Raw genomic sequence first — 23,429 nt, forward strand, 5'->3', positions numbered from 1 at the left:
CCCATAGTCCCCCGTCTAAGGATAGGGCGCCCTCTGTGTAGCCGCCGATAGGTGCCCTAGGCAAATCCTGAGCCCCTTCCGTGCGCTCTTGCCCCCCGGCGGGGCTAGGCAGATGGGGTGGAGCAGCGGGTGGGGCTCCGCCTTGGCGGACTTGGAGGCCTTAGGCAGCCCCTGCTGTCCAAACTGTGCCCGCGTGGCTCTCTATGGTTCTCCGGAAGCGGACGCTCGTCCTACCCGCGCCTGTTTCTTCGGGAGTGGTAACGGTTGTGGCGCGTGCCGCCCTGGCCATGGCGTGCAGACGCGGGGCGCTGGTGGTACTGGAGGGGGTGGACCGGACCGGGAAGACCACGCAGAGCCGGAGGCTGGTGGAAGCGCTGCGGGCATCTGGGCACCTCGCCGAACTCCTGCGATTCCCGGGTACCGGGGGGAGCCTGCCCCTTCCCCCCCTTTTATGCGCCCCCCCGCGCCCTGCCGTCCCCAACCTCCGTGATATGGATCGGGTTGGGGGGCACCGCTAACCCTGGGGAGGTCGGGGGCACCGTTACCCCGGTGACATGGAAGGGAGGGCAGGTGGAGAGCACCACCAACCCCCGTGATGGGGGTACTACAGGTGGGTGGGCACTGCCAAGCCAAGTGACATGAAAGGGAAGTGTGGGGCAACAATAACCCTTGCAATTGTGGGAATGCTGCCAACCCCCATGACATGGAGGGAAGGGTGGGGCACCGTTACCGCCATGACGGGTCACCGCCAATCTCAGTGACATGGAGGGGACAGGGGACATTGCTAACCCCTGTGACATGGAGCGGGGAGCAGGGCCGACTTTAGGCCTATTCCACCAATTCCCCCAAATCGGGCCCAGCGCCTAAGAGGGCCCTGCACCCAGTGAGAATCCCTTCCCTTTCTAGAGGCGCCTTTTTAATTTTTACTCACTTGGAGGTGCTTCCTTCAGGTCTTCAGCAGCACTTCAGCGACAGGTCCTTCGCTCGCTCCAGGTCTTCAGCAGCATTTCAGCGGCTGGACCTTTGCTTAATCTGGGTCTTCAGCAGCACTTCGGTGGCAGGTCCTTCAGTGCCACCAAAGACCTGGAGCGAGTGAAGGACACACCGCCAAAGTGCCACTGAAGACTCGGGGCACTGCCCACTGAGTACAAGCCCCACATGTTTTTTTTACATTTTTTTGTTTTGTTTTGTTTTTGCTTTTGTTTTTCAGTCATCCCTGCCAGGGCCCCGTCAAAACTGTTCAAATTGGGCCTCGCACTTCCTAAAGCCGGCCCTGGCGGGGAGACACCACTATCCTCACTGATGGGGGAGGGGAAGTTGAGGGAGGTGTTAGCAACATTAACTCCACTGATGCAGGGTGGGGCCGCCCTATGTAGCCCTCTGACAAGGGGTGGGGGGCCCTGAAGGGTGCACACCAAGGGCTGGTGATTGCTGTGGCTTTCCAGTAAGCAGTGTTCCCCAAAGTTTGAAAGCTAGGTGTCTCTTCAGGAAAATAAAACCATTGGTGCTGTGTCTTGCCCTCCCTTTCATGCCTGCCATGTACAGTTTGAGGTCTAGTCATCTTAAAGGTATACATCTTCATAGTTAGTGTTTGCTTTGTCCTGGGGTATGCCCCCCTTCCATTTGGGGAGAGGCATCTGAAAACACTGGAGAATGTAACACTGATACCTGTAGCTGCATTCTCAGCTGTGGTGTTGCATGGTTCCTTGGCTGTCACAGTGAACCCTTTGTGGTGGGAATCTATTGCCACACTAGAAAGGCCAGGATGCATGGCTTTTCTGTCACGTTTCCCTACATTTACTCCTTTTATTTTTACTCTGCCATTGAGGTTGTGCTTCCCATATTATGGCACCTCCTGGTTTTTGGTTTGTTTCCATTGCAACTTGAAAATTCTCTTTGCGTAGCAATTTTTAAAAGTTGAATAGTTGGATTTTCAGAAAAGCAGTATGTATGTCCAAGGATGACTGGTTTTTAGTTTTGGGTTTAAAATATTTCTTCCATGGAATTTGTACATGGAGTAAATCTTAAGTCATATTGCACAGTAACTGAAGCAAGAGACTGCATAACTCACCAGATTTGTTCTTGTACTCTTTCTTACAGACAGAACAACAGAAATTGGACGGCTAATTAGCTCCTACTTGGAGAACAAGAGCAATTTGGAGGACCACACAGTGCATCTGCTTTTCTCTGCTAACCGCTGGGAACAAGTGTAAATATAATTCTTTTTTGAGTTTTAAAGTAATGTGCATAGCTTTGAATCCTGAGTATTACCTGCACACTTTAGGGCACCCACCTTTACCCAGTTCCTAGAGCTGAAGGCATAACCCAGTTGATTTAGGCAGCCCCATTCCCAATTTGATCCTGCTTCTGAAAACAATATTTACCCATGACTCCTGATTTCCTATACAGGTCAGGATTGGTCTTGTGATAAATGCTTTCATTGTCTCCCCTGTATAGGATATTAATTGTGCTGAATTTTTGGTTTCCAAAGCATCCCTGGGAAGCCACTGCTCTCCAAGCACACATACTGATGCACCTGTGTCAATTAACATTATGGGGCATGTTTGTTTCCCAAATCTCCCCTTTATTGCACCTACAGTGGGATGCCCCCACTTGTCATACTGTTTTTTTTATAATTGGAGATATACCAATCTCCTAAAACTGGAAGGGACCTCGAAAGGTCATCGAGTCCAGCCCCCTGCCTTCACTAGCAGGACCAAGTACTGATTTTGCCCAGATCCCTAAGTGGCCCCCTCAAGAATTGAACTCACAACCCTGGGTTTAGCTCGCCAATGCTCAAACTGCTGAGCTATCCCAAGGGATAGCTGTAGTTGGGCCACCACCTCAGGGGAAGTCCGAGGAGGCAGGCACCAATATTGGGGTGGCACCAACGATACAGAGTCCATTATGGAAGTTACAGGAGCCCTGTCAGTCAATTCCTCTTGCCTTTCTAACTGGACAACCTTCTGCAATAATTCACTTGTGGGCTTCCCATCCCATTTCTCTTTAGGTTCTCCTGCCATCATGAGCTTCCTCCATGCCTTCGTTCCCCATGTGCATCTCCTATGCATTCTCTGTACTGCATCTGATACACATATCCATTTCTTCCTCTTGTTCCTCTGCTGTCCCTTGCACCTCCCTGTTCTCTTCCTCTAACATGCTATGGTGCATCGGGTCCCTTTTCCCCTTGAAGATCTGGGGGCCTTTTGTTGGCAAAAGTTACCGCCTGGACAGGTTCCATTTTTCTGTCAATTCCTTCTTCTGATTGTCCCAGCGGATCTTGAAAAACTATAGCTGCTAGAAAAATGTCCTGTTTTAATTCGGGGTACCCACTAGCTGGATCTGTGGGTCCTAAATTCACCTTCATTTTTTAATTCAAACCGTCTATCAATGCAGTCTTAAAAGCTAAAGCATTGAAATCCAGTTGGGTTCCAGTTACTATTGGCACAAACCCAGCAGCCATGGCCAGTATTGCCTTTTTAATGACACACCATTCTGGGGACTCACAGAGGCCTTGTTCTTTTACATGGAACAATTTCCCCTGTTGTCTGTCCAACATTGCTTTCTTTATTATTTTTCACCCAGTCCCATCTGGTAGCAAGAACACCGTTTGCACCTAACCGCTCCTCAGCAGTCCTTATTACTGCGCAGTCAGAAGCACTAGTGCAGGCCTGGGGTAAAACCTCATAATCTGCTGGCCTCCATGCAGGTTGTGCCAACACCTTCACCATCCAGTCCAGACACAGTTTCCTTTCTAGGGGTCCCAATAACTGAGCATCTGCCTGTACCTGGTCACTGTTTATCTGGGCCCAAGCCTTATTTTCTTATAACATTGTTCTGACAGCTGCCTGAGCATCCCTTAGTTTCATTTGCAATGTAGATACTTCTCCAATCAGTTTTTCTCCTTTCATTTTTAAATGTTCACACTCTCCTGTTTTGGCCTATAGGTCTGTTGCATTTTGTAATGCTGAAGCTGCACTGGCACACTGCGGTGCCTTATACTGAGCCAAATTATCCTTAACTATATCCAGTGGTGAGCTGGAGCTGGTTCCCACAGGTTCTCAAGAACAGGTTGCTAAAATTAGACCTCCATGGAGAACCAATTGTTAAAGGGCCAGGAGGTGGGCAAAGAACTCCGGTCCACGGGCCAGACCATCCTGTTGCTCCCAGGATTCCCAGCTGGGGAGGCTGAGGCTCCGGCTCCCTGGGCCCTTCCTTCTCTTTCCCCCCAGCTGCAGCATAGCCAGCCGCCGGCACCAGCTAGGCAGCTCAGCTGAGCTCGGGAGTCGTCCTGCTGCTGCTTTTTGAGTGGCCTGGCTAGGTGGGAGGGGATTGCTGCAAGCTCCAGGGCTGGCCAGAGGGGAGAGGAGGAGGCAAGTGGGGCAATTGGCCCAGGCCCCAATTGGCCCCATGAGGATGTCTCCCCTGAGCTCTCCTCTGCTTCCCCTACCCCGCAGAGCCTCAGCATGGCCAGCTGAGCTCTGGGCTGCCGGCAAGGTAAGGGGGCGGGGAGCTGCGAGCTCTGGGGCCGCAGGGGGGGGAAGGGCAAGTGGGGCAATTTGCCCCAGACCCTGCAGGGGCCTCCGGCCCCACGAGTATGTCTCCCTGGCCCCTCCCCCCCCTTAAATCAGAACTTTTTATAGGGAACCGGTTGTTAAGATTTTGGCAGCTTATCACTGACTATATCCAACTCTAATTTGTAATCCTCCAGTTGTCTTTCCTGGAGTGCTACCAGGCTGAAAGATTAGTGACAGCTTTCCATAATGCCCATGCTGCTGCTGCTTTGATATAGTTTTTTCTTTGGTTTTTGCTTCATGTGTTTACAGAATGCTTTAAACTAGGGCTGTCAAGCGATTAAACAAATTAATTGCACGATTAAACAAGAATAGAATGCTATTTATTTAAATATTTTTGGTTGTTTTCTACATTTTCAAATATATTGATTTCAATTACAACACAGAATACAAAGTGTACAGTGATCTCTTTATATTTATTTTTGACTAAAAGTATTTGCACCGTAAAAAACCAAAATATATAGCATTTTTCTATTCACCTAATACAAGTACTGTAGTGCAATCTCTTTATCATGAAAGTTGAACCTACAAATGTAGAATTATGTATAAAATAATCTGCATTAAAAAATGAAACAACGTAAAACTTTAGAGCCTAAAAGTCCACTCAGTCCTACTTCTTGTTCAGCCAGTCGCTCAGATAAAAAGTTTGTTTACATTCGCAGAAGATTGTAAACAAGAAGCAGGCAGTACTATGTCACCTGAAAGTGAGAACAGTCGTTTGCATGGCACTGTTGTAGCTGGCATCACAAGATATTTACATGCCAGATGCACTAAAGATTCATATGTCCCTTAATACTTCAACTACCATTCCAGAGGACATGCTGATGACAGGTTCTTCTCAATAACAATCCAAAGAAGTGCGGATTGATGCATGTTCATTTACATCATCTCAGTCAGATGCCACCAGCAGAAGGTTGATTTTTTTTTTTTTTTTGGTGGGTTTTGTAGTTTCCACATCAGACTGTTGCTCTTTTTAAGACTTCTAAGAGCATGCACCACATCTCATCCCTCTCAGATTTTTAGAAGGCACTTCAGATTCTTTAATTTTGGGTCCAGTGCTGTAGCTATCTGTAGAAATTTCACATTGGTATCTTTTTTTGCATTTTATCAAATTTGCAGTGAAAGTGTTCTTAAAACGAACAAAATGTGCTGGGTCATCATCTGAGACTGCTATAACATGAAATATATGGCGGAATGTGTGTAAAACAGAGCAGGAAATATACAATTCTTCCTTGAGGAGTTCAGTCACAAATTTAATTAACACTTTTTTTTAACGAGCATCATCAGCATGGAAGCATGTCCTCTGGAATGATGGCCAAAGCATGAAGAGGCATATGAATCTTTAGCACATCTGGCATGTAAATGTTGCAGTGCCAGCTACAACAGTGCCATGCGACAGCCTGTTTTCACTTTCAGAAAACATTGTAATTAAGAAGTGGGTAGCATTATATCCCGTAAATATAAACAAACTTGTTTGTCTTAGCAATTGACTGCCCAAAAGTAGGACTGAGTGGACTTATAGGCTCTAAAGTTTTATATTGTTTTGTTTTTTGAGTGCAGTTACCTAACGGAAAACCACTACATTTGTAAGTTGCACTTTCATGATAAAAAGATTTCATTACAGTACTTGTATACGGTGAATTGAAAAATATTTGTTTTTTACAGAGCAGATATTTGTAATACAAAATATAAAGTGAATACACTTGTATTGTGCTGTAATTGAAAACGATATATTTGAAAATGTAAAAAAAAATCCAAAAATATTTATACATTTCAGTTGGTATTCTATTGCTTAACAGTGCAATTAATCATGATTAATTTGTTTTAGTTAATCGTGTGAGTTAACTGTGATTAATCAACGGCCCTACTTTAAACCCCTTACAAGCAGACTCAAGGACATCCCTCCCCTGGAAAGAATCTTGTCCCCCCGGGCATGGACCTTGTTCTGCTACCCATTTAGCAAAGAAGTTGGGCTTTTCAGCTAACCCTCACCCCTCCTGCTCCTTTTCTTTGTTCCCTCCTGAAGCTTCAGAATGGTCATTCTGTCAAGTAGGTAGCGGCCCTTATTGACTAAATGCATATGTATTCTGCTGCTATTACTTTTCTACAGTTATTCTCTGTGTGAAGCTCTATCAGTTCAGTCCAAATGACCACAGGCTGCCTGCATTCTCCACTACGTTGGTTACCTGCACCCACTCTCTAAGGCACCCACCTTTAACCAGTTCCTAGGTCTCAAGGCATAATCTGATTGATTTAGGCACCTCCACCCTTTCCCAGTTCCTAGAGCTCCAGGCAAAAGGCACCTACCTTTAGCCAGTTCCTGGGGCTCAGGGCCACCCATACCCAATTCCTGGGGCTTAGGGTGTACTCTTCTGTGGATTTGTGTGGTCTTTTACCAGTGAAAGAGCCTTACACAGTAATATCCTTAACCTCTATTTATTAACCACCACCAAAACAGAATGCTATGAATACAATGCTCACCACTCCCAAGAAGGAAGATAAACTTTTCCTGATGGCCAGTCAGGATCAGGTCATCCGGGGACTCCAGCTTCTGCATGGTGTGATTGGCAGGCTGTTGAGATCTGGCAGGTATCCAAAAGAACTGGTTCCAAAGAACTTCCTTTTGGACCCCAGTTTATATAATGAAACTTGAGTCCTGCTTAGCTGTGCCTTAACCAATCATTTTAAACTAAAGTACTACAAAACCATATCTTTCACCAATCCTAGCCCATTATGAAAAAATCTTTAACCAATCACACCCCACCACCATAGTTGATTTACATCTAGCAAAATTAGTTATGTAACAGACAGAAACCATACAGATAAACAATAGAGAAGTAGGGATCATAAAGGCAAAACAGTAAAGAGGTAGAGATTTCACCCAAACTGTTGATAAGTGATTCCTTGCCAGACAGAATTTTCTTTAAACATCTTAAGAGATTCCTTGCTTATCTGGTATGGTGGGTACTATTAGTAGGGGTGCCTTCTTAACAGCCCGATATTACATTGTTTTGATATAACTTAAAAGGAAGGTGAGGGTGTGACTCTGCTTCTTGGCTCATAACTACTGCTCTCCTTACATGGCTGCAGAAAAAGGCCTCAAAGACCTTACATGAGGTTACACAGTGGATTAACATGTTACCTTGGTAATCTCTTGAAAACTTAATTAAAAGCTCAACTATAAGTGAAAGTGAATTTGGTAGTCTCCTCTTCCTTCCCACTTCTGTGTGTATCACAAAGTTATCTCCCGATATGATCTGATTGGCATTCTTAAGAGCAGCCTGGAATAGAATTAAGAGTGCTTTAGGTTAGGATTGAGGTGTACTGAAGCATCTGCTAGCATCATCTTGAATTAGGCTAGAATTAGAAATCCATCTCTTTATGAGCACTAAATTAATTCATGCTAAATATAAGAAAGTCTTCATGCTTTTCCTAATGTTGTAGCTGAAGGCACAGAGACTGATGTGGAACGCATTTCTCCAGCTCTGAATTTGCCATACCAACAAGACTGATTTAGATTTCTCACACAGTATTCGTAATCTTGGGTTCACATGATTTCTTGATTTGTATTTTATATTTATAGCCCTCTAAACTATAGGGATAACATGCCTGTGTTCTGAGCAGAGCATCTGTTCTGAATCCCTGATCTAGTCTGTTAATTTTTGTTTGTTTGTTTGTTTTTTCCCCCTTTGGAAGGAGGGAGGCAGATACTTGCCTCTGGTGTGGGAATATTTCTTCAATGTTTCCAGGTCTATTGGTGAATTTCCTCTGCCTGGTCTTAAGTAGAGGGAACAGCAACAATTACAGGGTGGATTGAGCTCAGAGAAGAGCACTGAGTGAGTAAATGTGACTCTATTGTAGCAACAGAGAACCACAGCTTCTCCCAGTGGAGCTTGGCATAAGTGGCATAGTTGTAAGGCGCTAGGGCATGGATTTTGTGTTTTTCATGCAATTAAAAAATGACATTTCCCTTCTAAATCATGTATTCTGCTACTGTCCTGTATGATGATAAAATTCAAAATACATGGTTAACAACATTCAACGTGATTCTGACCAGTCCCTAGGACTTCTGATTGAGTCATACTCCCTAAACTTTAATCAAGGGAAATTGTGATGAAACTTCTAAGTGATTTAAGGAGGGTGGGAGTGGCCCAGGCTTTCTGCTTCAACATCCATATATAAGAAGAAAATGTAAGAACTACTTACTTGTGAGCAGTTCACTGCTCTCCCACCTAACAAATGCTATTTCAAGCTTATGGCTTGATGCTGACCTCTCTCATTAGAACTTCAGTGAGAGTAACAGGTGCTTAACACCTCTCTGGAACAAACTCCCCCAGGCTAAAACTTCCAAACTTTGGTGCCTACATTTGCACTGAAATAAGGCACCAAGGCTGCAGTGAGTTCTGCGCAGGCAGACACTGGCACTTGTATGGAGGCCCACTGATTGCAGAGTGTCTCTGGACATGCATTAGGTCCACCAGTGGAGAGCTTGTTACAGGATCTGACCTGATTTTCTATGTGCTGAGTGTGACATTGCACCCCATAATGCTTTATAGAAATATGCTTATGAGTGTAAATATGACATACCTGGAATGTTTTATGCTAGATATGTCATGTAACATATCTTTGCAAAGGTTATGTTCTACTGAATGTATTCATCCTATTTGTATGCATGTATCATTGTTATATCTGAAATTATGAGTGTTGGCTCTATGCTTGTATTTAAAGTTTGCTGTAGGAAGCACCTAAGGCAGATTTGGTCAACAAAGTGTGAAGGGGTTATTCAAGTAATTGGGAGTACTTAGCTAACAATGGACCTTGATAGATGCCAGTCCACATCTGAGCTTTTCTGGGAATGTTCGGGCTAACATGTGAGCATTGGCGTCGGCCTCTAGAGAACTGAGTCATGTGTGGACATGTGACTTGCCCATGTGACTCCAAAACTCCATCTTGTAGCTGTGATTCTAAAGTGGGGAGAGAGGGGTTTCCACCCACAAGAGAGCCTATAGAAGCCCCTGGAAACCCCTCCATTTTGTCTTCAGCTGGCTCAAGAGATAGCCTCTCCACCCCAAAGGATGCCTGAAAGAAACTGGAACAAAGGACAGTAATTACAGGGGTGTGAGCGATTGCTGGACCCAGACTATGAGGAAGTTTAGTCTGTAAAAGAACATCTCTGAGGGTGAGATTTACCTGCATTTAGTTTCCTACTGTATTAGGCTTAGACTTGTGTGTGTTATTTTATTTTGTTTGATAATTTACTTTGTTCTGTCATTACTTGGAACCATTTAAATCCTACTTTTTATATTTAATAAAACCACTTTTTACTTATTTATTAACCCAGAGTAAGTGACTAATACATGGGGGAGCAAACAGCTGTGCATATCTTTCTATGAGTGTTATAGAAGATGGACAGTTTATGAGTTTACCCTATATAAGCTTTATTCAGAGTAAAACGGATTTATTTGGGGTTTGGACCCCATTGGGAGCTGGGTATCTGAGTGTTGGAGACAGGAGTACTTCTTAAGCTGTTTTCAGTTAAGGCTGCAGCTTCTGGTAGATGTGGTTCAGCCCTGGGTCTGTGTTTGTAGCAGGCTATCATGTCTGGCACAACCAGGCAAGATACTAAAGTTCTAAGCTGCCAGGGAAAACTAGTTTAGAAGTAATCCCAGCACATCAGGTGGCAGTTACAAGGTTTCTGTGACCCAGCCCATCACACTGAGGCCCCTTAACTCCCCTCAAAATTAATGTTGTGTGAGAAGTCTCAGAATCAGCCCCCATGTCTGCTTCCTGGCATCAGAGGGTGAAACATTCTTAGTCCCTGCTCTCACATGGATGAATTGCAGAATTGAGGCCTTAGAGTGTAGTCTCACTAAATCTCTTGCTGCTGAGATGCTCTTAAAGAACTGGTGTTCTTCCCTTCATTTTTCAAGTTAAGCTTCAGCTCTCTTGCTTTATGATGAAGTATGCACTACGCTGTTTATTACAGAGAGTGGGTACTGCCTTTAATACGATCTCCTATTAACAGTTCAACGTGGATGCTACTCCTTTTGAGCAATAAATGGTAGAATGATGTAGGATTTTAGCCAAACCAGACCTTTACAAGTGTAATGGTATAAATTTGTGGAAAGTAGTGCTGTTAGCTGGAAATCTGTAAAATAGAAAATATGTTTCACTTTTAAAAAGCTGCATTTTCCAAAGGCTTCTCTGCTGATGATGGTGGTAGTTCATCTTTACTAATGCCAAGCAGATCGGGAACATTCCTGAATTCTCGCACGGAAGACAAATGCATGAGTCTTGACACATTATTGTCCATTTTGGGTGACGCTCAAGTGATTTCTTGCCCAAGAGACACAGTCCTTATTGTATCTGCTACACTAAATAGAAAAATTGAACTAAACCATTCATTTGGTCCCAACTGTGGATACTTTCAGCTTGGCTGTGACTCTGTCCCTAGGTCATTTAACTGGATGAAGTAGTGCTCTGCATTACCATGCAGGAGACTTGGGACTAGTGGCTCTGAAACTTGCTTTTTATGCTGGGTGATGGGAGGTTATTTGCTCAGCTCCTAATAAAGGGCAGGATGAAAGTAGCACTATTTCAGGCAGCAGCAGCCATAGCAAGCACCCATCTTGCAGCACTATTTGTCTCTGAAAAGAGTCCCATCCATTCCTCCTTGGCTGGAAGGATAGTGATGCAACAAGGTTGGGGGAGATTTTTAGAGCGTTGAGAAACTGTGGGTGACAAAGCTTATAAACAAAAATCACAGCCTTGACTGACAAACTACTCTAACCCCTCAGTTGCTGGAGATCACTATAACCAAGTGCATCAACTATTGAAAAGGGCCCACCCGCTGTGTCCTCTGTGTTGAATTCTTTGCATTTCTGCCTGGGTATAATGGAGTATGACATGTCTTTTCTTTGTTGTTCAGGCCATTGATGAAAAAGAAGTTAAATCAAGGCATCACTCTAGTGGTGGACAGATATGCCTTTTCCGGGGTGGCCTTCACAAGTGCCAAAGAGGTGAGTGGATGAACAGAAAGGCAGTGCCTGTGTCTAATTGGGAGGGCACTGTAAAAATGATAAACAAAATAAATAGTATTTTTCAGTTCACCTCATACAAGTACTGTAGGGCAATCTTTAGCTTGAAAGTGTAACTTAGAAATGCAGATTTTTTTTCTTACATAACTGCACTGAAAAACAAAACAATGTAAATCTTTAGAGCCTACAAGTCCACTCAGTCCTACTTCTTGTCCAGCCAATTGGTAAGACAAACAAGTTCGTTTACATTTACAGGCAATACTGCTGCCTGCTTCTTATTTACACTGTCACCTGAAAGTGAGAACAGGCATTAGCATGGCACTTTGTAGCTGGTATTGCAGGGTATTTAAGTGCCAGATATGCTAAACATTTGTATGCCCCATCATGCTTCAGTCACCGTTCCATGCTGATGATGATCGTTTAAATTTGTAAATGAACTCCTTGGAGGAGAATTGTGTATTTCCTGCTGTTTTACACACATTCCACCATATATTTCATGTTATAGCAGTCTTGGATGATGACCCAGCACGTTTAATTTACGAACACCGTCACTGCAGATTTGACAAAATGCAAAGAAGGTACAAATGTGAGATTTCCAAAAATGGCTGCATCACTTGACCCAAGGTTTAAGAATCTGAAGTGCTCTCCACAATATGAGAGGGATGAGGTGTGGAAAATGCTTTCAGAAGTCTAAAGAGAGGAACACTCAGATGCGGAAACTACAGAACCCGAACCACCAAAGAAGATCAACCTTCTGACTCAGATGATGAAACTGAACATGCATTGGTCTGCTCTGCTTTGGATCGTTATCTAGCAGAACCCTTCATCAGCATGGACGCATGTCATAGAATATCAGGGTTGGAAGGGACCGCAGGAGGTCATCTAGTCCAACCCCTTGCTCAAAGCAGGACCAATCCCCAACTAAATCATCCCAGCCAGGGCTTTGTCAAGCCTGACCTTAAAAACCTCTAAGGAAGGAGATTCCACCACTTCCCTAGGTAACCCATTCCAGTGCTTCACCACCCTCCAATTGAAAAACTTTTCCCTAATATCCAACCTAAACCTCCCTCACTGTAGCTTGAGACCATTACTCCTTGTTCTGTCATCTGGGACCACTGAGAACAATTTAGATGCATCCTCTTTCGAACCCCCTTTCAGGTAGTTGAAAGCAACAATCAAATCCCCCCTCATTCTTTTCTTCTGCCAACTAAATCCCAGTTCCCTCAGCCTCTCCTTATAAGTCATGTGCTCTAGCCCCCTAATCATTTTAGTTGCCCTCCCGCTGGACTGTTTCCAGTTTTTCCACATCCTTTATGTAGTGTTGTGACAGATTTCTCTTACCAGTCTGTCCAGGGTGTCAAGTGATCAGGCTGAGGCCACAGGATCTTTAGGGGAGGAGATGACGGAGCACACCAAGTGTCTTAAGTTTTAAAGCTTTATTAATAAAATAACAGCGGTGAGTGTTGGGACTTCTCCCACGTCATACAAAAGAAAAAAGAAAGCGTTAGTACCCCAGCCCTAACCCACTTTCATATTCACACATGCATGACTCGAGGCTGGCCAAGCCTGGATGTAACGTAAGAAGAAGAGGCGGAAGGGTGAATGGGAGTTCTTGTACCGTGAACGGGTCGTCTAGTGTCCGCTGTGATCTCCGACTTGCTTTGGCTCTTGGGAGGGTTTTTAAGTCCTGGGTTCTTTTGGGGTGTTTTCGTTTTAGGGCCCTCTGTTACTGGTGCTCTTTGTACCAGTCCAAACCGGCTCGCTGTAGCCTCCTCGGCTTTCCAGAACACACCAGCTCCAGAGACTTTGTTTTCCCCCCGTTGATCTTTGCCATCTAATTCACTCTCACTGTTCTCACTGCTATCTCTGCAGCCCTCCTCAACTTAGTTCTCCTCTTCTCACAGCTGGGCAGCTCCAGATTTCTCGTCCAGCCCATTACCTTGGATCGGGGCCAGTGTCTTATCTTCACACGGAGCTAGCTAAAGTGTCGAGTTAACCCATTCTCTGCTCTCTTCCTCCTTCCCCCTCTTGGCCTCTTGCAACCTGCAAAGGAATCTTCCATTTCACACTCACACCTTTCACCTTCCCTGGAAATGCCTTACGGTGCTTGCAGCCGCGTTAGCAACATACAATGCTGATTTGCCTCCCCTTGGGAGTCCTTGGGCCTGTGACAGCGTGGGGCCCAAAACCGGACACAGTACTCCAGATGAGGCCTGCGGCAAGTGAATACGGGGGGCATCCTTTCCCCAACCTCCCTGCACTCTCCAGTGGTGGGAAGCGGAGTGCCACAGCTGGGAGCTGGCAGAGTGGAGCGGTATGGGGCCGAGCTACCCCACTTCCCACTGCTGCCGGTGAGTGCCAGTCAGGAGGTGGGGGGTGGATAGGGGTCAGAGCAGTCAGGGGACAGGGGGGTTGGGTAGGGGGTGGGGTCTTGGGGGTGATTAGGGACCGGGGTCTTTGGAGGGGGCGGTCAGGGAACAAGGAACGGGGGAGGCAAAGCAAGGGTGATATAACACAGTGTCATCTATAACACGATGAGATATTTTGTCTCCCGAGGACCGCGTTATATCGGGGTAGAAGTGTAAATGGTATTCTATTGTTTAACAGTACGATTAATCACGATTAATTTTTTTAATTGCTTGACAGCCCTAATTCATGGTAATTACTACTCACTTCTGCTTAGAAGATTGGTTCATTCAAGACCTTCATCTGCTCTACTAGCCCAGAGAAATTGGAGGCTATTTAAGAATTTGCCTCTAGCCCTGGAATCTTAAAGGAGATTAATGAAAGGATTTATATTTGTAAATGAGTTGCAAAAGCTTTGTAGGTTTAACGAATTGGCTTTCTACCATCTTTAGCGACTCAGACTTCAAGGCCAGAATGGATCATTGTGATCAGTTAGTCTGACCTCCTGCACATCACAGAACCTCACCCACCCATTCCTATAACAGAACCATAATGTCTGACTGAGGTACTGAAGTTTTCAAATCGTGATTTAAAGACTTCAAGTTGCAGAGAATCCACCATTTACTCTAGTTTCACCTGTGACCCATGCTTCAAAGGAAGGTGAAAATTCCCCAAAGTCTCTGCATATCTGACTGGGGGGGAATTCTTTTCTGATCCCAAACATGGCAATCAGTTAGACCCTGAGCATGTGGGTAAGACCCACCAGCCAGTCTCCTGAAAAAGAATTCACTGTAGTAACTCAGAGCCTTTACTATCTAGTAGTGTCCCATCTCCAGCCCTGGGAGAGATTTGTTACTAGCAGTTGCAGAACAGCTACATGCCATTATAGGCAACCTCAGCATACCACTCCTTCCATAAACTTATTGAGTTCAGTCTTGACACCATTTAGGATTTTGCTCCTACTGCTCCCCTTGGAAGGCTGTTCCAGAACTTCTCTCCTCTAATGGTTAGAAACCTTCGCATATTTCAAGCCTAAACTTGTTGATGGCCATTTATAGCCACATATTCTTGTGTCCACCTTGGCCTTTAACTTAAATAACTCCTCTCCCTTCCTGGTGTTTGCTCTCTATAAATCCAGAGGGATAATCATATCTCCCCTCAGCCTTTGTTTGGGTTATGCTAAACAAGCCAAGCTCCTAAAGTCTCCTCTGTAAGGTATGTTCTCCATTCCTTTGATTACCCTAGTAGCCCTTCTCTGTACCTATTCCATTTTGAATTCATCTCTCTTACACATGGAAGACCAGAATTGCACACAGTATTCTAGATGAGGGCTCACCGGTGCCTTGTATAATGGCACTAACACTGCCCTATCTCTACTGGAAATACCTTGCCTGATGCACTAGCTTTTTTTCATAGCCGCATCACATTGGCTGCTCATAGTCATCCTACCCAGTCGGTCAACCAATTCGTCAATGCGTGGTATGGAGTGTGCATCGAATTGGGATACTTGATTCAGTCGGCGAAAGTCATTACAGAATCTCGTGGTACCATCAGGTTTAGGCACTAGAAAGGCTGGACTGGACCACTGACTGTAAGATTCTTCAGTAACCCCTTATTCTAACATTTTCTTTACTTCAGCCTTGATTTCTTCTCTTTTGGCTGCTGGGATAGGTCTCAGTTGTCCGCCCCGGTTTTGTAGAGAACATTTCTCGGTTGCAATTAATCATGTTGGCTGCCTCGATCTTTTGGATTGGCGTCAGGTCGGGTGATATCCTCACTTGCTCATGTAAGTTATCCACCTGGGAAGCAGCAAAAGAGTCCTGTGGCACCTTATAGACTAACAGATGTATTGGAGCATGAGCTTTCGTGGGTGAATACCCGCTTCGTCGGATGCATGTAGTGGAAATTTCCAGAGGCAGGTATAAATATGCAAGCAAGAATTAGGCTAGAGACTAACATGGCTACCCCTCTGATACTTGACCTCCTGAGGAAGGGTCTCCTGGGTGACTGAGTGTGCCTCTCGATCGTGCCAAAGTTTTAGAAGATTGGTGTGGTAAATTTGCTCCAGTTTCCTGCAGCCTGGCTGCTGCACCTTATAGTTCACCTCTCCCTACGGCTTTGGTCACTTTGTAGGGTCCCTGCCACTGGGCCAACAGTTTACTTTTTGCTGTGGGCATCAGGACCATCACTCGATTCCCCTGGTTGGAACCGTTGAAGCTTTGCTTGGTGGTTATAATGGGTTCGTTGGGTCTCCTGTGCTTTCTCTAAGTGGTCCCGTACAATGGGCATAACTGGGGCTATCCAACCCCTTATCTGCAGTACATGCTCGACTATGTTCCTTCTGGGATTTGGCTTCTCTGGCTATATCCAATATGTCCTAGGGGTGGCGCCTGTATAGTAGTTCGAACGGAGAGAAACTCGTGGAGGCTTGTGGAACCTCCCGGATGGCAAACATGAGGTAAGGCAATAGGGTATCCCAATCTTTCCCATCCCGGCTCACCACTTTCCTGATCATGGCCTCTAGGGTCCTATTGAACCTTTCCACAAGGCCATCTGTTTGCAGGTGGTATACAGAGGGCCGTAGGGCTTGTACGTGGATCAGCGAACAGAGATCTTTCATCAACTTGGACATGAAAGAGATCCCATGATCAGTCTGTATCTCCTTGGGTAGCCCAACCCGGGCTAAGATCTGTACTAGCTCCTCAGCTATTGTCTTGGAAGCTGTGTTGCGTAGGGGGATGGCTTCCGGTTATTGGGTTGCATAGTTTAGTACAACAAACATATGTTGGTGGCCCCAAGCTGTCTTCTCTAGGGGCCAAACCAGATTCATGGCTATGCGCTCAAATGGTACCTCTATTATTGGAAGAAGTATCAAAGGGGCCCACAAGTGTGGACAAGAGCTATGTAGCTGACACTCTGGACAAGAGGTGCAGTATCACCGGACATCTTCGTGTACTCTTGGCCAGAAGAACCTCTGCAGGATCCATGCATGGGTTTTCTCTACCCCTAGGTGTCCTCCAAATAGGTGACTGCGGGCGAGACTCAATATGGCTTTTTGATGTTTTTGTGGCACCAGAAGTTGATGCATTTTCTTGCTCCTGCATTTGCACCACACAGTACAGTAGATCTTTCTTCACTATAAAGTAAGGTCCTGGACCTTCTCATCTACAGGGATTCTATCTATCTTGGCCACCTCTTTTCTAGCGTTATCATATCTAGGGTCCTCTGCCAGGTCCTGCCTGAAAGTCTGTCTCCCAGAACTAACCTGGGAGTTCCCAGGAGCCAGCTTCTGCTTCTTCCAATAGCTTTCTGCCGTCACAGCTGGGGCCAGCCTCTGGCTCATCTTCTGTGGTGGTAATTTCTCTGATGGCTGCTCATGTCCATCTGCCTACTAGGGCGGTCGTCTGGCCCTGGGTCAGGATCTGGGTTCCCAAAGCTTTTGCAGCCTTCCTCTTTTTTTTTTTTTTTTTTTTTTTCCGGTCTTCCGAGTCTTTGGGAGGGAGCTGAGAACAGATCTTGAGAAATCTCAGCGAACATCAGGGATTGACATTCCCCTGGCGACGATTTGCTGCCCTCAGGGTCCCCACCTCCCTCCAGCCTCTCCGGGGGGAGTAAATTATCAAACTCTGGATAGTCCCTCCCAATGACTACAGGATATGGGAGTTTAGGAACTACGCCCACTGTCGCCTCAATAGGGTTCCCCTGAACCTCTGTCTCCACCGGGATGGTGGGGTAATGGCTCACAGCCCCCTGCACACACGTCACTGCTGCACGCTGGCTACTTTTTACCAGCGTGCCTGATAGAAGGGTGATAGCACTCCCAAAGTCCACAAGCACTGTAGTCTCTGCTCCGTTTATCTTCACCGGCCTGGTGTAGTTATGCGGGGCTAATGCGACGCCTGCAAGGTGGATAAGGGAGCACAGAACCTCCCGATCCCCCCAAGTTGCATTGCATAGGCTCCTCAGTGCTGGGACACTATGCTGCTATGTGTCCCCATTCCCCACATGCATAACATCTATAATTGCGTCTAATCACTCCCCTGTCTTGGGAGTTAGGGGGTTTAGTCCCAGGGTTCCCCCCACTCAGGCCAATCCTTTCCTTCTGGGGTCCCTGCTGGTTTTCCGCCCTCCCTTCTTCCACCTAGGACTCCCCAGGAGTTTGGCTGCCCAACCTTCCAAGGTTAGGGTCAGATGCTTGCTTCGAAAGGGGCCTTCCTTGGGTGGTTGGGTCAATTCCCTGGCTGTCATGCGTCTTTCTACCAGCATGATCATCTTGTCATAGGTGGATGGATCGTTCTGGCCTACCCATTTGCAGAAATCTGTGGCAGTCCTCACATGTAATGATCCATGACCAGGGTCTCCAAAATCTCGTCTGGGTTGCACACCTCGGGCTGCAACCATTTCTTCGCGAGGTTTATGAGGTCGAATGGCTGGGACCTCAAGGGTTTTTTTCTCCTGATACTTCCACTCATTGGACCTCTGGGCCCGTACCGCTGCCGTCACCCCTGATCTCTGCCTTCAGCCGGGTATAGTCAGTGGCATCTATGGCAGGTAAGTCAAAGTAGGCTTTCTGGGCCTCTCCGCACAAAAAAGGGGCAAGAATGCTGGCCCACTCCTCCTGGGGCCACATCTCATGCTGAGCAGTCCTTTCAAATGAGAGGAGATATGCCTCTACGTCAACTTCCGTCATCTTTGGCAGACAACCAGTGGCCCTCAGGGTTCGTGTCCTATCGGACCCCCGGGCCTGGGTGGTGAGGATTTTTAGCTGGTCCACTACCTCTCGGAAGAGGGCATGATCTTGGGTCGCATGATCCATTAATAATTTATTGGTTTCCTGCTGTAGCCGCATAGATTTCTGTTGCACCATTGCCTGAACACAGGTGGCCTGCTGCTGTGGCTTGTACCAGAGCTCTTACCACCTTCTCCATTGTGGTACAAAGCAAACAAACAAAAAAATCCAAAACCCCAGTGCACCTTTTTTTAACCTCTTTTCCACCACGCTGTGAACGATTAGGCCGCTCCTGAAACCAGTTGTGACAAAGCTCTGTCCTTGTCTCTGTGGGTTCCGCATTTCCTGGTGGATTTCACTAGCCTCACAGGCTCACTGTGACCCTCCGGGTAGCCCTTCTGTCTCTCAGTGGTTTGAGCATTGGCCTGCTAAACCCAGGGTTATGAGTTCAATCCTTGAGGGGACCATTTAGGGATCTGGGGCAAAAATCTGTCTGGGGATTGGTCCTGCTTTGAGCACAGGGTTGGACTAGATGACCTCCTGAGGTCCCTTCCAACCCTGATATTCTATGATTCTAATTATTTGAAAAAGTGACTCAGTGTTTAAGTGTCTGTGATCTCATTTGCCAAGGTGCTGAGTACCTGTAGTTCATGTTGACTTCAGTGAGAGCTACAGATGCACAGCACGTCTGAAGATCAAGTCATAAGTATCTGGGGTATCTTTTCTAGTACACATAAACTGGGCTATTGTCAGCTGGTGTAAATTGGCATAGCTCCTTCGAAGTCAATGGAGCTACATAGATTTACACCAGGTGAGAATCTGGTCCACTTGTTAGTACTACTTCTTCAGTGGATGTTCATTTTCCCCAAGTCTTTTTCCTGCTTGTCTCTTGCTGATCTGCTCTCTCATTTTCATTGATTTTTCTTCCACCTCTGATTTATTTCTCCTCACTTTGGACAGAATTTCTCCTTGGATTGGTGCAAACAGCCTGATGTAGGGCTTCCAAGGCCAGATTTGATCCTGTTTCTTCAGTTGAGCACGTTGGAGGCAGCAAAACGAGGGGACTTTGGAAATGAACGCTATGAGAACAGGTCCTTCCAGGAGAAAGTTCTACAGAACTACTACCATCTGATAAAGGACAAGACTTTAAATTGGAAGGTAAGGGAATAACCTTCCAGGAAGGCTCTAGCTGAGTCAATGAATTAAAACTAAACTTCTCAAGATTTTATCCTTTACAGCCCCTTCCAGGAAAAACTGTTGTATAATATAAAGGGTTTTCTAATCCTTGAAATTAAACAGTGAAGACAAAACTGCTACAATGTAGCACAATCACAGGGAGATGCCATCTTGACCTTCTTATATAGGTAGGATGCAGGAATTGCAACTCACCATTTGAATGACTAGAACAATAATCTATCAAGCTTGATATAAAACTAGATCAAGAAAGTAAGTGATCACTTCAGGAGATATTAAACTACTGTTAATTAACCACATTTTTAAAAATACAGAATTTATGTACAACTGCATTGAAAACCTGACTTCCCATTCATGCAGATGGTGACCTGCATTTCTGTGGTCTGGATCTACAAGTCAGCTAGAGTTCCAGTCTCAAGTATCAGCAAAATGTCAGTTTTTCCAGAACAGAATTCTAAGCACTGAAGCACTGAACAGAGATTGATAGTGTCAAGTGTTCCTAAAATGATTTTGAAAATACCTGTCTGTATATTCTTAGAAAGTCAATATGTAAGCTGTTAAAGGTGATCACTGGATAGAATAATATCAGCCATTCACAGAGGACTGTTCACAGTCAAGTTGTAGATTTAAAAGTAGGTTGAATACTTTCAAATAATAAATACATTGAGGAAATTGCAATCTGTTTGTGGATGAGGAGAAAACAAGGCTGGATAAACTACTGTGAATTGTTCACTTAGCTCGACTCTAAACCCATCTGTTAACCTGCCAGTTTCCATCTCTACCATTGTGTGTTCCAGGATTAGGTCATTTATAAAGAAACAAAATCTGTATCTCGTAACAATTCATCCATCAAGTGCTAACTTCATTCTGCTCCTTGTCTAAGTAGTCTAAAGCCATGGAAAGGTGTTGACCTTCCAATTACCATGGATTTGTAGTAATGAGTGAGCAGCAACTTGAGCGAAAAGTCATCAAATTGTCTTTTAAAGCTCAACTGTTTTGCTTCAAATTGCAAAAACCCCATAATTTCCTGGCTTAATGGTGATCTGGAATGTCTGTTTAATAGATACTAGCACATTGGTGTTTCACTTTGACAGTAGGTTTCCTTTATTTGACAACCCTTCTTTACAAAAATCAGTTAAACAGATGAAGCCCTAACAGAGTCTCCTGCAACATGGGTGGTACATTGGAAGATAGGCAAAGCTAGACTGGTGTGTCCCAGTTTCTCCAGCTCTAAATGGGGATATTATTTTTATACCTTACGGGGTAAGATGAGGCTTAATTCATTTATGTTTCAAGAACCTCACTTAGATAGCACTATACTATTACTTCTGTCAAACTCAGCTCTTCACATATTCCCACCCCACATCCCTGGCAAGGGTAAAAGTTTTGCACACCCAATGAAGGATTAACATTTCGTCCAAATAATAGTCAAATTTGTATTCTCTGGGAGATTTCTGTAGAGCTGGGGTTGTAAAATACCTTAGGTCCGATGCCCAGTAGCCTCTGTCATTAACAAATCCTGTTCATTAATAGTCGTCTGTTTTCCCTCATGCCTCTCCACACTCATTAGATGTTCTTCCCTGCATTCAATTTCTGTATTTGCCAATTCCAGGACAGAAATTGTGCACAAGAGATAAAATTCAACATGCCTGACTATTCTCGATTCATGAATTTGGAATAGAAATAGGGGGGAGGGATAGCTCAGTGGTTTGAGCATTGGCCTGCTAAACTCAGGGTTGTGAGTTCAATCCTTGAGGGGACCATTTAGGGATTTGGGGATTTAGTTGGGAATTGGTCCTGCTTTGAGCAGGGGGTTGGACTAGATGACCACCTGAAATCCCTTCCAACCCTGATATTCTGTGATAGCTGCCGTAAAAGGTTTAATACAGTGGGGAAATGATGGAAATAAGTCCAGGACAATCAATGGCTTCCCATTTCTAAACACATCAGTCTTATTTTCTCCTCTGATGAAAGCATTGGGCACTGGGAAATGTTTTAAATGCAATGCTTTTATTTTGGAAACAGACAATTGATGCTTCGAAGAGCATTGAAGAGTTGCATAATGAAATTAAGTCTTTCACTGAGGAGGCCATCCAGGAGGTTCAGAATAAGCCCATAGGAGAACTCTGGAAATAGAATTGGCTCTTACTCCATCCTCTTCCTGCAGCATATTCTGCTCCAGATCTGATTGAAGGGGAACTGGCATCTCACAGATCTTCCTCAGACTGACTCCTTCACCTTTAATAGCTGCAGTTTAGATCACAGCATTGTTTTTATAGACCAAAAATACCTTGGAGACCTCTGGTTTTATCTAACTCCTCCTCTGTAAATTGGATCTTACAAGCCATCTTCCTGATGTATTTTATAAATGCAGACTGTTCTGTAAATCGTCCTATAGTCCAGGCACAAGCCTTGTGCAGGAGCAATGACAAAATGTATAAAACAAGTAATTGTAAGTGGAACTTTTGGCTAATTACCATGATGAGTTATGGTAGTGGGACTTGAAGTGGGGGAGATAGGGTTGTGAATCAAGAGAAGGGGAAAGAGGGTTTCTACATTTGTACTTAGAGAACTGTCATTTTCCACAATCATATGCCTGTGGGATTCCCCTTCCCATAACTTATTTAACATACTAACTCAAACTCTTAATTTGTGGAAGTATTGCTAATAAATTAGTGCCTTTTATTTTAGTGTCCTTTTTTGTGACAGCAACATTTACTTAAGTAAACTGGTTTGAAATCACTTTTGGAAAAGTATCAACCCAAGGCTATACACTTTCTTAAATGAAAGGTGATCCAGTGTTTCAAACACCAGCCTGGGATGTGGGACACGTAGGTTCAATTTCCTGCTCTGCTATAGACTTTCATTGGGACCAGGTCAATTAGTGTCTCTAGGCCTCAGTTCCCCAGCTATAAAATAGGAGTGATAGGGGGGTACTATCTCATAGGGTTGTTGTGAGGATAAATACATTTGAGATTGTGAGGTGCTCAGATGAGTGTGCCAGTAAGAACCTTGGCTAGATAGGTTGCTATAGTATGGGACTGGTTTGAAAGTGTATATATAGTATGGGACTGGTCTGCACACTGAAACTGTAATTATCTTTAAATTGAGTTGAGTTCCCCAAAGCCAGGATAATGTGTCGGCAGCTTAAAGTTAGGCTTTCTTGTTTTATGGATCCTGATGTCCAGTTACTGGACGTTGTTTTGTGGGTTATGTCCCAGCATAACCCACCATGTCACACCTGCCAGGGACTGTAGTCTTACCTGACTCTCTCACTTCTTCCTGGCTAAAACCAGATTTCATGGTGATATTTCTAGAATAACGTTGTCTGTGTTCTTACATCAAACAGGAGGCTTGATTGGATGTAAAATTAAAATGTTGGCAGGGTTTTAGTTTCTGTATCTATGGGTCACTTTCAAAAAAAATCTGTCAATCAGCAGTTTATATTTTATGCTGCATTTCTATTAGACAATTGTTGGCTTTTTGATA

The 23,429-nt window shown here is 44.9% G+C and overlaps 1 protein-coding gene across 1 annotated transcript; it reads left to right on the top strand.

Annotated features, from left to right (window-relative positions):
• The first annotated feature begins 93 nt into the window (after positions 1 to 93).
• On the top strand, positions 94 to 22,625 carry DTYMK (deoxythymidylate kinase). The gene is made up of 5 exons (XM_030576635.1): positions 94 to 417; positions 2,101 to 2,209; positions 11,503 to 11,593; positions 19,707 to 19,904; positions 21,966 to 22,625. The coding sequence occupies exons 1-5, from the start codon at positions 204 to 206 to the stop codon at positions 22,074 to 22,076; spliced, it is 723 nt and encodes a 240-aa protein (XP_030432495.1). The 5' UTR covers positions 94 to 203; the 3' UTR covers positions 22,077 to 22,625.
• The last annotated feature ends 804 nt before the right edge of the window (positions 22,626 to 23,429 follow it).

Source organism: Gopherus evgoodei, chromosome 9, assembly GCF_007399415.2.
Source record: "Gopherus evgoodei ecotype Sinaloan lineage chromosome 9, rGopEvg1_v1.p, whole genome shotgun sequence".
NCBI lineage: Eukaryota > Metazoa > Chordata > Testudines > Testudinidae > Gopherus > Gopherus evgoodei.

Excerpts from the sequence above, each read along its gene's own strand:
- DTYMK (XM_030576635.1), top strand. The coding sequence starts at position 204 with ATGGTTCTCCGGAAGCGGACGCTCGTCCTACCCGCGCCTGTTTCTTCG. Across the intron at positions 418-2,100 it reads CGAACTCCTGCGATTCCCGG|ACAGAACAACAGAAATTGGA; the intron begins GTACCGGGGGGA and ends TCTTTCTTACAG. Across the intron at positions 11,594-19,706 it reads CCTTCACAAGTGCCAAAGAG|AATTTCTCCTTGGATTGGTG; the intron begins GTGAGTGGATGA and ends CACTTTGGACAG.